The sequence below is a fragment of the Temnothorax americanus genome, unplaced genomic scaffold (genome assembly GCF_048541705.1).
Source record: "Temnothorax americanus isolate GAGA-0224 unplaced genomic scaffold, ASM4854170v1 Scaffold6, whole genome shotgun sequence".
Lineage (NCBI taxonomy): Eukaryota > Metazoa > Arthropoda > Insecta > Hymenoptera > Formicidae > Temnothorax > Temnothorax americanus.
The window spans coordinates 5,788,384-5,802,500 of record NW_027509751.1 but is presented as its reverse complement, the minus strand read 5'-3'; the positions used below and the strand labels follow the sequence as shown (position 1 = coordinate 5,802,500).

At 33.9% G+C, this 14,117-nt stretch overlaps 1 protein-coding gene and 1 long non-coding RNA gene across 3 annotated transcripts in view; one reads left to right on the top strand and one right to left on the bottom strand.

The window, feature by feature from the left end:
• Positions 1-1,353: 1,353 nt before the first annotated feature.
• The window catches only part of LOC143905258 (uncharacterized), a 40,194-nt gene continuing 27,430 nt past the window's right edge, over positions 1,354-14,117 (bottom strand). The window contains exon 3 of one of the 2 annotated variants that reach the window (XR_013259155.1): positions 1,354-1,524. This is a non-coding gene — a long non-coding RNA (uncharacterized LOC143905258). Of the gene's footprint in view, positions 1,525-7,690; positions 7,823-14,117 lie in introns of those variants that run through there. The other variant, XR_013259154.1, reaches the window with a different exon arrangement.
• LOC143905255 (fatty acyl-CoA reductase wat-like) lies at positions 1,543-10,663 on the top strand. Its single transcript, XM_077420552.1, has 10 exons — positions 1,543-1,676; positions 5,404-5,543; positions 5,619-5,741; positions 7,248-7,373; positions 7,497-7,642; positions 7,722-7,831; positions 8,060-8,255; positions 9,073-9,312; positions 9,444-9,701; positions 9,786-10,663. Exons 1-10 carry the CDS (start codon positions 1,610-1,612, stop codon positions 9,874-9,876), a joined length of 1,497 nt encoding a protein of 498 aa, XP_077276678.1. The 5' UTR covers positions 1,543-1,609; the 3' UTR covers positions 9,877-10,663.

The following is a 14,117-nucleotide window of genomic DNA, read 5'->3' as shown; positions in this document are numbered from 1 at the left end:
ATATATAAATATATATATATCTTTTTTATATAGGCGATTAAAATCTATTTAAATATATATAAATGTTTAATATACAATTTGACATGATTATATATAAATTATATATAAGAAACATTTATCCATGTAGATTATGAAATATGATTATATATAATTATACACATAAACTTCAAATTCGGATTATCTAATAGATGGCATTCGATAGGATTCGTTTCTCGTATTTAAAATTTGACGAACAGTGGTATAAAAACGTTATCAAGAGACACGGCACTGTCTTACGTCAAGCATTGCCAAGTTATAATATATGGAATAAATCATTTCATTTTTTATTCTACAGCTTTTAAAAAAATATACATCTTAATTTATTAATGCTTTATTATCGAAGTTAACAGTTCTTTTTTAATATATGTATATTGACTATATATGGTCATATAAAATTATATATGCTCATATAGAAGCAAAATTCATATATAATTGGATTATATATAATCATATATATTTATATATAATTATATATAATCTTTTTTCCCGGGAATGCCGCATTATATTACAGTCCAAAATTTCCAAATTTGCGGAAATTAGAGCAACCACGGATAAATTTCTCACTAAATTTCAAATTTTATTAGAAAAGAATCCTTTTATTGATTATCACCAAATTTAATATCAACTTTCCTTTATGAATTAAAAGAAGTACATTTCTTTTTATTAAATAAACTTTCTCCCAACGCTATATATTGTTACAGCAAATGCTACTGCAAATACACCACACAATGCTAGGCTCGGCTGCTTTGTAACTTCTTCAAATATTACATTCGGGGCAAATAGGCAAAAGGCAAAAATAATTTGTATTCTGCAATTTTTACTAATTTTAAGAAAGAAACATAAATTACGCTTAACAATCAATCGCATACTTCGTTTACGCGAGCGTTACTTCTGTAGTAACATACGATAATTCACTCGTTTACGCGGAGTAAATTATCGTAAGTTACTACAAAATCCCGTTTACGTGGAGGAATTATTGTAAGTTACTACAGAGAAATAATGCTCGCACTATATATATATATATATATATATATATACTTACAAATATTTTGTTTAAAAAACTATTATAGAAATGTTTTGTTTTAATGATAAAAACATTTAAAATTCCTACTTTTCACGTCCTGGCAAGGCTTTGCGGAAGCCCTATACTCCTTTTAAAAGTTACAGGAACATTATATATATATATATATATATATATATATATATATATAAATGCTTTTATTATTAAAACAAAACATTTCTATAATAGTTTTTTAAACATTATTTTATCGAAAAAGAAACGTTCCATTGAACGTTTTTCGAATGGACATTTTTATTTATGAAAAACGTTTCTAGGAATCTCGGTTATAAAAGGTTTCGAAAAAACGCTTATAAAACATTTCTGAAACGTGTATGTGCTACCTGGGAGCATAATCTATAAAACTGCGAGATTTCTCCTGCAGTCTTCAGTCTTCGGAGTAATCTTAAGTCAAACAGACATTCGATCTAGAAATTAAAAAATTCGATATTTATTTCTTAACCTCTATATAGTCTGTATTAACATCACATTTTTATGAACAGTGAATAAAACATGGAAATTGAAGCACGCAGAACACTGATACAAAGCTTTTACGCCGGACAGTCAATATTTATTACAGGTATTTAATATGCAAGTATAATTTATGTAATAAAGTAAAATGACACTGTTCAACAAGAACAATATTTTTTTTTCGAGCACAAGAACAAAACTAATCGTTTTCGGTAGTTTTTTAAACGCTGAATACGATCCTGTATGCAAATTGCTCTCTCACGTTACAATTTTGAAAAATTTGCAGTTAAAGTTGTAACTATATATTTTGTATTTTCATAAGAAACGATTATCCTCTTGTTTTCGTGCCCGAAAAAAAAATATTTTTGTTAAACAATATTGTTTAACAAAAGTTATTATAGTGACAACAAAAATTTATGTAGTAGGAGGTTGTACGTTAAAATAGATAATTCAATTAATGCAAAACTGTTGTTTCTGTTAGTATCGTTTTTTTTAATTTTTTCGAAATACAAATATTACTTACAAATATTTTGTTAAAAATAAATTAGATAAAAACGTCTAGAAGTAAATAAAATCAATAAAAAAATTAAAATAAATTATTAAAATTTAATATTTAAAAACTTTATGCTGTATATATATATATATATATATATATATATATATATATATAGGAAATTGTAACATATAATTTATAATACGTTTATATAATGTTTTAATAAAAAATTATTCTAATATTCATTTTAGCTTCCTCAATAAGATATTTATTTCTGAAAAAAAAAACGGTTCTTGAATTTTTTACACAAAGCATACATTTATCTTTAGACACGTGCACACACAGAAAAGTGTACACTTACGATAATAATTATTGTGTAAGTATTGCGAATATGATGGTTATTATACGATGACTCGTATATAGTTTTCTAGCAATTCAGATATTGAACACTCTGCATTTAGATATTGTACATTACGTTTACATAAGCATGATGACGCAATATGACAAATATTAAAATTATAAATATGGTCAAATATTTATTCTTAATTTCTGCCATAATCGTATTTTTTTTATTTATCAACTTTTACATCAGATTATTATTCAGTTACCTAAAAACTCTTAAGAGTTTAGATAACATAATCAAAAAACGTTTCAGATTTTCAATGATTGTGTAAGTCGCAACTTTGACATAATAGAATCTACGTTATAATCAGCAATATATTTTTAACTATAATCGACATAATAAATTCCTTCTAAGGGCTGAAAATCCTTAACGACGTACTTAATTTTGATTGCAATTAAACTTTTCCAACACGTCACATATCATAGTTATAATATGCCAAACTGCACTAAAATAGTCCATTTTGTTTGCAAATTTCTTTAACTGCAAATTTCTTCAAATTTCGACAAGATAGAACAATTTGGCAAACGGAATCGTATTCAGCGTTTTTATTCTTGTGCTTTTTTTTATATTGAACAGTGTAATATTTTTAATATAATTGATGCTATTTAATGTTCAATATTCTTAAAATGTGTTTGAAGCTAGTATTTGTCTATTATTTGTTCTCCCTCAGACAATCTTACCAAAGGATATCCTATATAGGATTAATTTGAGATGTCCACAAAATCTATACTATTATATAAAACCCGACTGTTTGTCTGTCTGTCCGCGAACTACTCATTCGTTAGTGGACCGAATTTTTATCAAGGGTACATGAAATAGGGGTAGAATTTCCCGGGTAGTGCTATAGGGTGTATAGTTTTTCGTTACCGATTTTCTGGAAACCGGTTTTTTTAATTTCTTTAATTTTTCGGGAAATAATTGACGTAATTTCAAAGAATTGTATATGAAACAAGGGTAGAATTTTCCGACGAGTGCTATAAAGTATATAATTTTTCGTTACCAATCTTTTTGGAAGCCGGTATTAGAATTTTTTCCAATTTTTTGGAAATTAATTGGACCGAATTATTACCAAAAATATATGAAACAGGGGTAGAATTTCCCGGGATGTGCCATGATGTGTATAGTTTTTCATTACCGATTTTTTTGGAAACCGGTACGGAAATTTTTTCAATTTTTCGGGAATTAATTGACCGAATCTTAAAGAATTGTATATAAAGTAAGGGTAGAATTTTACGGGGAGCGCTATGATGTGTATAGTTTTTGTTACCGATCTTTCTGGAAACCGGTTTTTTTTATGTTTCCAATTTTTCGGGAAATGATTGAATCTCAAAGAATTGTATATGAAGTAGGGGTAGAATTTCCCGGAGAGTGCTATAAAGTGTACTATTTTTTGTTACCGATTTTTTTGGAAACTGGGTCCGAATGACCAAATCTCAAAAACCCGACTGTTTGTCTGTCTGTCCGCGAACTACTCATTCGTTAGTGGACCGAATTTTTATCAAGAGTACATGAAATAGGGGTAGAATTTCCCGGGAAGTGCCATAAAGTGTATAGTTTTTTGTTACCAATTTTCTGGAAACCGATTTTTCTAATTTTTCTAATTTTTCGGGAAATAATTGATCGAATTCGGGAAATAATCAACGGTACATGAAATAGGGGTAAAATTTCCCAGGGAGTACCATAAAGTGTATAGTTTTTGTTACCGATTTTCTGAAAACTGGTTTTTCTAAGTTTTCTAATTTTTCGGGAAATAATTTACTGAATCTCAAAGAATTATAGATCAAACTGGGGCAGAATTTTCCAGGGAGTGCTATAAAGTGTATAATTTTTTGTTACCGATCTTTTTGGAAACCGATACGGAAATTTTTTCAATTTTTCGGGAATTTATTGACCGAATCTTAAAGAAGTAAGGGTAGAATTTTACGGGGAGCGCCATGATGTGTACAATTTTTGTTACAGGTCTTTTTGGAAACCGGTTTTTTTTAATTTTTCCATTTTTTTGGGAAATAATTGATTGAATCTCAAAAAATTATACATGAAGTAGGGGTAGAATTTTTCAGGGACTGCTATAAAGTGTACTATTTTTTGTTACCAATTTTTTTTGGAAATCGGTGCCGAATGACCGAATCTCAAAGAATTGTACATAAAGTAGGGGTTGAATTTTCCGGGAAGTGCTATAAAGTATATAATTTTTTGTTGCCGATTTTTTTGGAAAGGGAGAGGGAGAGGGAGAGAGAGAAGGAGAGAGAGAGAGAGGGGAGGAGGGAGAGGTGAAAGAGAGAGAGAGAAAGAGAGAGAGAGAGAGAGAGAGAAAGAGAGAGAGAGAGAGAGAGAGAGAGAGAGAGAGAGAGAGAGAGAGAGAGAGAGAGAGAGAGAGAGAGAGAGAGAGACATTTGCGTGTCTTAATACACATGTTCTTCGGGGCGAAGCCCGGCGGGGCATGCTAGTTTTAATTATATTCATTTTGAATGTTAATCTCGAATTTCCAAAGGGCATTTTCAAAGAACATTTTATGCTATCTGGTACATATACTAATACAGGGTGTCATGTAAATAATACGCAAGACAATGTTCGTGAGCAGGTAGAGCGGATAAAACTGGATCAAAACGTCTTTTACGTTTTGTAAGTTTCTCAATAATTAATGAGAAATTAATTAATAAAATAACGCGAATCAGGATGCGTCCGTGCGATTCGACGAGAAGCTGCAGCTTTCGTCTACGTTGTTAGGCGCGTGGCGAGGCATTGCCATTAGGAGGAGCGCTAAGTAAATAACAACGGCTATATACATAAACTACATTCGTAAACAGCCATTGTTATTTTTATTAAGCTTTCGCTAATATTTCGCGTGTAGTAACGTGATACCCTGTATATATACATACACACGTATGTACGTACATACATAAATGTATATTATTTTGTTATTTTGTTTTATATATATAGGCGGTACTGGTTTTGTTGGAAAAGTCTTGATTGAGAAACTGTTACGAAGTTGCCCCGATATATCAACGATATATCTGCTAATACGTTCAAAAAAAGACAAATGTCCCAAAAGCCGACTGGATGAAATGTTTGAGAAACCTGTGAGTATCTCGAAAACGACATCGAAACATGACATACATTTGTAAATAATCGTTATTCAAATATGTAATTCATAGCTTTTTGACCGAGTAAAAAAAGAAGTACTCAATTTCCGCAAAAAAATCGTACCGATTATAGGCAATCTCGTCTTAGAAGACTTTGGATTGTCAGAAAGTGACAATAACATTCTGATAAATCAGGTAATTAATTCCGATTACTCATTATTATATCGCCTACTAATACAATAAAAATGTATTGCATATCTAAAGAAGCACATATATTTTACATATATCTATATATATATATGTCTGTCTGTCTGTCTGACCGCGAACTACTCATTCGTTATTGGACCAAATTTTTATCAAGGGTACATGAAATAGGGGTAGAATTTCCCGGGGAGTGCCATAAAGTGTATAGTTTTTTGTTACCGATTTTCTGGAAACCAATTTTTCAAATTTTTCTAATTTTTCAGGAAATAATTGACCGAATTCGGGAAATAATCAACGGTACATGAAATAGGGGTAAAATTTCTTGGGGAGTGCCATAAAGTGTATAGTTTTTCGTTACCGATTTTCTGAAAACCGATTTTTTTAATTTTTCTAATTTTTCGGGAAATAATCGACCGAATTTAAAAGAATTATATATGAAACAGGGGTAGAATTTTCCGGGAAGTGCCATAAAGTGTATAATTTTTTGTTACCGATCTTTTTGGAAACCGGTTACAAAATTTTTCCAATTTTTCGGAAATTAATTGACCGAATCTTAAAAAATTATATGAAGTAGGGGTAGAATTTCCCGGGAATTGCCAAAAAATATATAATTTTTCGTTACCGATCTTTGGGGAAATCGGTATCAGAAAATTTTCCAATTTTTCGGAAATTAATTGACCGAATTTTAAACAATTGTATATGAAGTAGTGATAGAATTTTCTGGGGAGTGCTATAAAGTGTATTATTTTTCGTTACCGATCTTTTTGGAAACCGGTTACAAAATTTTTCCAATTTCTCGGGAAATAATTGAATCTTAAAAAATTACATATATAAAATAAAAGTAGATTTTCCCCGGGATTGCTATAAAGTGTACAATTTTTTGTTACCGATTTTTTTGGGAACCGGTTACAAAAATTTTTCGGGAATTAATTGACCAAATCTTAAAGAATTATATATGAAATATATATATGAAATAGGAGTCGTGTCAAAATGTTTTTAATTTTTGGAGGATAAGTTTAATTTTTTATTTATGGATAATTTTTCATTAAGAATTGTTTTTTTTTGTAACCGGTGCCAAAATTTTTTTTATTTTTTGATGATTTTGAAAAGAGAAAATAAAATGGAAGAAAATGAAAGAGAGTTAATAATGGCGGGTCAACGGAGGGTGAAAACGCGCGAGGCGTGAGCAAAAATAAAATTTGAAAACTTTAATATAAGGGATTACATTTTTGAAATATTTGACAATGCGCTAATCTGCATCTATAATATATTATCTATTATTTTTTATTTAAAAAAAAATCGAAGATGTAGGTTAGAGTTTGAGGAGAAAGAATATCAAAGGTGCTTCTAATTAATGAGTGAGTTTGGGGAGAGGGGAATAGATTTTGAGCCCGCGCGAAGCGCGGGCGACAAATCTAGTCTAATTATAATTATCGATGCAATTAGAAATAAATTTTGTACTTTTTTCTACTTAAAGCATATGTGTATTTATTATAGGTATCCATAATTTTTCACTTAGCAGCAAACGTACGGTTCAACGAGAACATCAAAAGTGCTACGATAATAAATGTTAATGCTACCGCTACCATCTTAAAACTTGCAAAGCACATGCCAAATTTAAAAGTAATTCCTTTATTTTTAATATGTGTTCTAGTAATATAATAATAGGCAAAAATTATTTATATTTTGCAATTTTTTTTATTTTTAAGAAAGAAACATTAATTACGCTTAACGTTTACCTTGCAGTCGCTTATTCACGTGTCAACAGCTTATGCGAACTGTCATGTAGAACATATTGAAGAGCGATTCTACTCATATCCCATTAATCACAAAGACCTTATCATGTTCACACGTTACTTAAACGAAAACGTAATTGAAGAAAAAATATCTAGGTAATCCTTTGATGCTCAATATAATAAAATAATTCATTATATTGTATTAATAAAAACAAATAAACTATTGTTTGATTAGAATCATTTCACGATGGCCGAATACATATACATTCACGAAAGCGATTGCGGAAGACCTTCTTAGAGATGAAAGCGGAGACTTGCCAGTAGGAATATTTCGACCTGCAATAGGTAACAAAACAATTATAAAAACTAGCAATTTTATTGTTAAAGAATTTATTAGGTAACATTTATATTTAATAATTTTCAACTTTTTTTTTGCGTAATTATGTGCTGTAAAATTCTACAATTAAAATAATAATAAACAATCGCGGATGTGTGTGTGCGCGCGCGTTTAGCAAACAATAAGTTTAATTCTTGGAAATCTACATAATAAAAAATAATTAAGATTTCTTTTAGTTTTTTCTAGCGCCAATGAACCACTTGTCGGGTGGATAGACAATATGTTTGGGCCAATAGGTCTTATGGTACCTTCGCTACTTGGAATCACAAGATTTTATCATTATAATCCCAATTTCAGAGCAGATATAGTGCCCGTTGATTTTACAGTAAATGCATTAATCGCTAGCTCATGGGAAGTTTTTAATCAATTCAGGTATAATCAGGTATTTGACCAACATATTCATCTTCGTAGCTAATGTACAAGACATTTTATTTCTATTATTTTGAACATTATTGTCATCAGATAATGGCATAACAATGGTTCAATCTCATAAATTGTTTATATTATTTTTTAGACATGATTTTTAATAACTTATTATGTATTAAAATTATTTTTTACTACTTGTAACAAATTAACATCATGGAGGTATAACAATTAAATATGAAAATTAATAAACAAAAAAAGTAAAAAAATTAGTAATCAGTTGCTATTATCATTTAACTGTCTAGAATATCGTAAAAATAAAATTATTCCAAAATATTGTAGTTTGTGAGGGAAGGGATATTTTTAAAAAGCATGAAACACATTCGGACGGATATGTGTATCTAAATACGACTACAATTAGGAATCATTGTAATCGCACACACACACACACACACACACACACACACACACACACACACACACACACACACACACACACACACACACACGCACACGCACACGCACACACACACACACACGCACACGCACACGCACACGCACACGCACACGCACACGCACACGCACACGCACACGCACACGCACACGCACACGCACACGCACACGCACACGCACACGCACACGCACACAAACACACACACACACACACACACACACACACACACACACACACACACACACACACACACACACACACACACACACACACACACACACATGAAGCATATGATTATAAATGACTCTGATATGTAAAGAAGTATAATTAATGTACAACATAATTATGTTTTTAAATGGATTTATCTTGTAGGAGAGGCAAGGATACATTAATTTATAATTTTGTGTCACCAATCGAAGGACCTACGTGGCATAAATATGTTCATACACTTTTTGACATAAATAAGATGTACCCTCTACATAATGCCATATATTTTCCCTTAGCATTTTACTTTCAACGCAAAATACCATACAGAATTTGCGTTTGGCTCGGTCATTTTTTTCCGGCTTTACTTATAGATGCTATAAACATCTGTATGAATCGTAACCCAAGGTATCACGTAGATTTAAATATTGTTTCTATTACTTGATGTATATATCTCATAGTTTGTATCAAGAATCAAGACCAAATAAAATTCTATCTTTATAATGTAAAAAATTATAATAGTTTTATATGTGTTTCAGAATGTGGAAGTTATGTAAGAAGGTCGACAACTTTTCCAACGCGATCCAATTTTTTTGCAACAATGAATGGAATTATTCCACTGACAATGTTCAAGCGATGTGGAGTCATCTCAGTGAAGATGATCAGCAATTATTTAATTTCAGCATGGTTAAATTTGACTGGACAAAATATTTAATTAATCATTATATGGGTTTACGACTTTATTTATTAAATGAAGATGACAGTAGTTTACAAATTAGTCGTATCAAGTATAGGAGGTAACAGATTTTTTTAAATTAATTTTTGATTAATTTTGTTAGTTTAAGTTTAGTTTTTATTGATAAAGATATCTTTAATTTTAGATTTTATTGGATTCATCAAACGTTGAAAATTGTTTTTATCTTTGCCGTCTTTTGGATTGTCTGGATCGTATTTACAATTATTTGTACATAACTTTTACATGTCCGTTTTACATGTATATAATTTTTTTTTAGATATCCCGGGAAAAAAATCTCTTATTTATTCATATTAGTTTATATTAGTAGATACATGATTATACAGGGTGCCCCAGAATTCTTGGTACTTTTCTCACATATAGATAGAGCAAGCCAAACTGAGTCGAAAAGTCATGTACCATTTTGCAATTTTCGCAATAGTTAACGAGTTATTAATGATTAAAAATCGACGTATTAGCCCGCCCTCCGCCAAATCCAAGCGCGCGGCGAGATGCGGCCGCCCCGCGGTCGGCGCGCGGGCAGTTGTTTACTACAAGCGGCGATGATCACGCACGAGCGGCGCGTAACGCCGGGCCCCTGTCCTATAAGCGATGATATAGTTCCTCGCCTTTTTTAAATAGAAATAAAATTTTCTAACAACATAGAAAATTTTTTTGTGCGTACGTATGTACATATGTGTGCACATGCATACACCAGGAAAATATCAATTCTACTGCTTAAAAAAGCGATTACTCAATTTACCTTTTTTTTAAGTAAGTAACGGTTGTCTTTAAGCAAGAATATTTTCTTGATAATAGTCTTAAAATGTACAAATTTTAGAAAGAGTCTTTATTATGTACTCGAAAGAAGAATTTATACTCCTTCAAAGAACATAATAAAATTTTATCAAAGAAAAGTCAAAATAATAAATAAAATAATATGAGGACCCTCGAGATTAAAATAGGAGAAGGCTATGAGGGTCAGACGCAGATCACAATGCGTAATATCAGAAATAAGTGATTTATTCGTCGTTTAGATACATTACATCGATCCGTACGTTTCGGCTCAGTTTTGAGCCATCTAGGCTTTAGCGGTATCAAGAGACACGGTAGTGTCTCGCGCCAAGTACACGCGGAGCGAGACCGACCGTGACTCTTTTACGCGACGCGACGGGTTGCGAGTACCCGAGATGTTGAGATCTCGATAACGAGTGAACGGATCAAGTTCTAAGTAGGCTTGATCGATAGCTTGGGGTCCAATTAGGGGGGGGTTTCTCTCATAATATTCCGCTACGTGCCTTACGAGCGGAGATATTGCGACGCAAAGTCCAAATGTGAAAATTTATTTTTAAGATACTCCTCCTAACGCTCTCATTCAATATTATTATGATTATCAGAGAAACGTCCCTTTCATTTTTTCGACGCTGGCGGCGCAGGTATCGCCAGTTTCGATATCGCGCGCGTATTTCGAAATTAGGTCGATAGACTTATCGGTCAGGAGGAAGATTTCTATTTAGGTAAATTAGGTATATATATATTATATATATTGAGTCAACGGAAAAGAAGGTTCTCTATGCTTGGCAGAAAGTGCCGCTAGGGAATTTTTAAGTCGATTCTTATGAATCAAGCTTGAATTTTGTTTCGAAATTAACGCCGCTTTAACGTCGGTTTGGACGTCGCGAGCGCGATCGAGGAAAGCGTGACGATCAACGAACGCGGCTTCAGAGAATCGATTTTAGCAACGATGAATTTCTCGTGTTGTTGTTTTTTTTTTTTTCTTGTCTGTCTGCTTACTTCTCTCTCCGATATCGCGAACTATTTTGAAAAAGAAAATATCGTAACGAAAGATAAAAGGGATAAAGTCGAAAAAGTGTGAGTTCGAAAGAGTGCGAGTTCGAAAGAGTGCGAGTTCGAAAGAGTGGAGTGCGAGATTCGACGGAGACGTACAGAAAGGATATTCGACGGAGAAAGGAGATTCGACGGAGACATTTCGAAGGGAGTTTCGAAAGGAGATTCGATGGAGTCATAGCGGATTGCTCGAATGATGGAGTCATAGCGGATTATTCGAATTCGTCGTCTTTATACGTAAGAAGGTAGATAGAAGTTTAAAGGTAAGAGTAAGCTTTACTACGATTGAGTTAACCGCAGATTCATACGTTCGAGGTCATGACGGGCAACACGATGTTGCGTGATTACCGCGTAGCTTTTTGCGATCAGCTTTATATTATGGTGAAGGACAACGAATGTTCTTGCGTACACCTTTAAAGGTGATCGAGCAGTTCGAGACTGCGATGTAAGATTCAGACCTCTTACGTGATGACGAACAGTTCGAGACTGTAAGGAGATTTCGAATGAATGTTTTTTGATACACCGCTGATGACGAATAGTTCGAAACTGTAAAGAGATTTCGAATGACGTTTTTGATACATCGCTTTGAGTTTATCATAATGCTGAATTACGTTGATACACCGAATACGCCGAATGACGAATTGATACACCTTTTTTGAGACTTTTAAATTATTTGGATTTGTTATTTACAGATTTAACTCAGTCCTGATTTTCCTGCGCGCCATTCATCCTTGCGATCTACGATCCTGATTTTCCTGCGCGCCATTCATCCTTGCGATCTACGATCCTGATTTTTCTGCGCGCCATTCATCCTTGCGATCTACGATTCTGATTTTCCTGCGTCCTGCGCGATAAACATCATTGATCTGCACGCCATTCATCCTGCGTTCTACGTTCCTGATTTTTCTACGTCTTTCATATTAAACATCTTTGATCTACGCACCATTCATTCTTGTGATCTATGTTTATGCTGTTCCTAAATTCTTTGTGTTAAACTTTTTTGCTCTTTACGCTTCTTCATCATTCCTGACATTCTTAATCTCATTCGCACAACACCAACCAGATTGTCAACACATAACAAATTTGATGTCTATGTATCCCAGGTTGTCGATGACGAGGTCCAGATAGTGCGCTTTATATTTTTCGGTGTCCAGGTGTAATAATACGTTGAATTCGATGTCTACGTGTCCCAGGTTGCCGATGACGAGGTCCACATAGTGCGCTCCGTAGTTTTTGGTGTCTACGTGTATTAATATCTTGAATTCGATGTCCACGTGTCCCAGGTTGCCGATGACGGGATCCAGATAATGCGCTTCATAGTTTTCGGTGTCCAGGTGTAATCGTACGTTGAATGCGATGTCTAGGTGTCCCAGGTTGCCGATGACAAGGTCCACATAGTGCGCTCCGTAGTTTTCGGTGTCTACGTGTATTAATACCTTGAATTCGATGTTCACGTATCCCAGGTTGCCGATGACAAGATCCAGATAATGCGCTTCATAGTTTTCAGTGTCCAGGTGTAATCGTACGTTGAATTCGATGTCTAGGTGTCCCAGGTTGCCGATGACAAGGTCCACATAGTGCGCTCCGTAGTTTTTGGTATCCACGTGTCCCAGGTTGCCGATGACGAGGTCCAGATATCGCGCTCCGTAGTTTTCGGTGTCTAGGTGTAATAATACCTCGAATTTGATGTTCACGTGTCCCAGGTTGCCGATGACGAAATCCAGATAGTGCGCTTCATAGTTTTCGGTGTCCAGGTGTAATTGTACGTTGAATTCGATGTCTAGGTGTCCCAGGTTGCCGATGACAAGGTCCACATAGTGCGCTCCGTAGTTTTCGGTGTCTACGTGTATTAATATTTTGAATTCGATGTCCACGTATCCCAGGTTGCCGATGACGGGATCCAGATAGTGCGCTTCATAGTTTCCGGTGTCCAGGTGTAATCGTACGTTGAATTTGATGTCTAGGTGTCCCAGGTTGCCGATGACGAGGTCCACATAGTGCGCTTCGTAGTTTTCGGTGTCCAGGTGTAATAATATGTTGAATTCAATGTTTAGGTGTCCCAGGTTGCCGATGACAAGGTCCACATATTGCGCTCCGTAGTTTTCGGTGTCTACGTGTATTAATACCTTGAAATTGATGTCTAGGTGACCCAGGTTGCTGATGACGAGGTCCACATAGTGCGCTTCATAGTTTTTGGTGTCTAGGTGTATTAATAACTTTAAATCTGAATGGGTGCGTTCAGCCGATACTCCGCTAGCCTAGCAATCGTGAGCAGTTGCTCGTTTTTGCTCGTTTCTTCTCTTTTTAATCCAGTAAGTCAAAAAAGAGGAAACGAGCGAAAACGAGCGACTGCTCACGATTGCTAGGCTAGCAAAGTATTGGCTGAACGCACCCAATGTAGGACACGTAGATATCGAATTCGAGGTATTAATACATGTAGACACCGAAAACTACGAAGCGCACTATGTGGACCTCGTCATCGGCAACTTGGAACACGTGGCCATCGAATTCAAGGTATTAATACACCTGGACACCGAAAACTATAGAGCGCGCTATGTGGACCTCGTCATCGGCAACCTGGGACACCTAAACATTGAATTCAAGCTTGATTCATAAAAATCGACTTAAAATT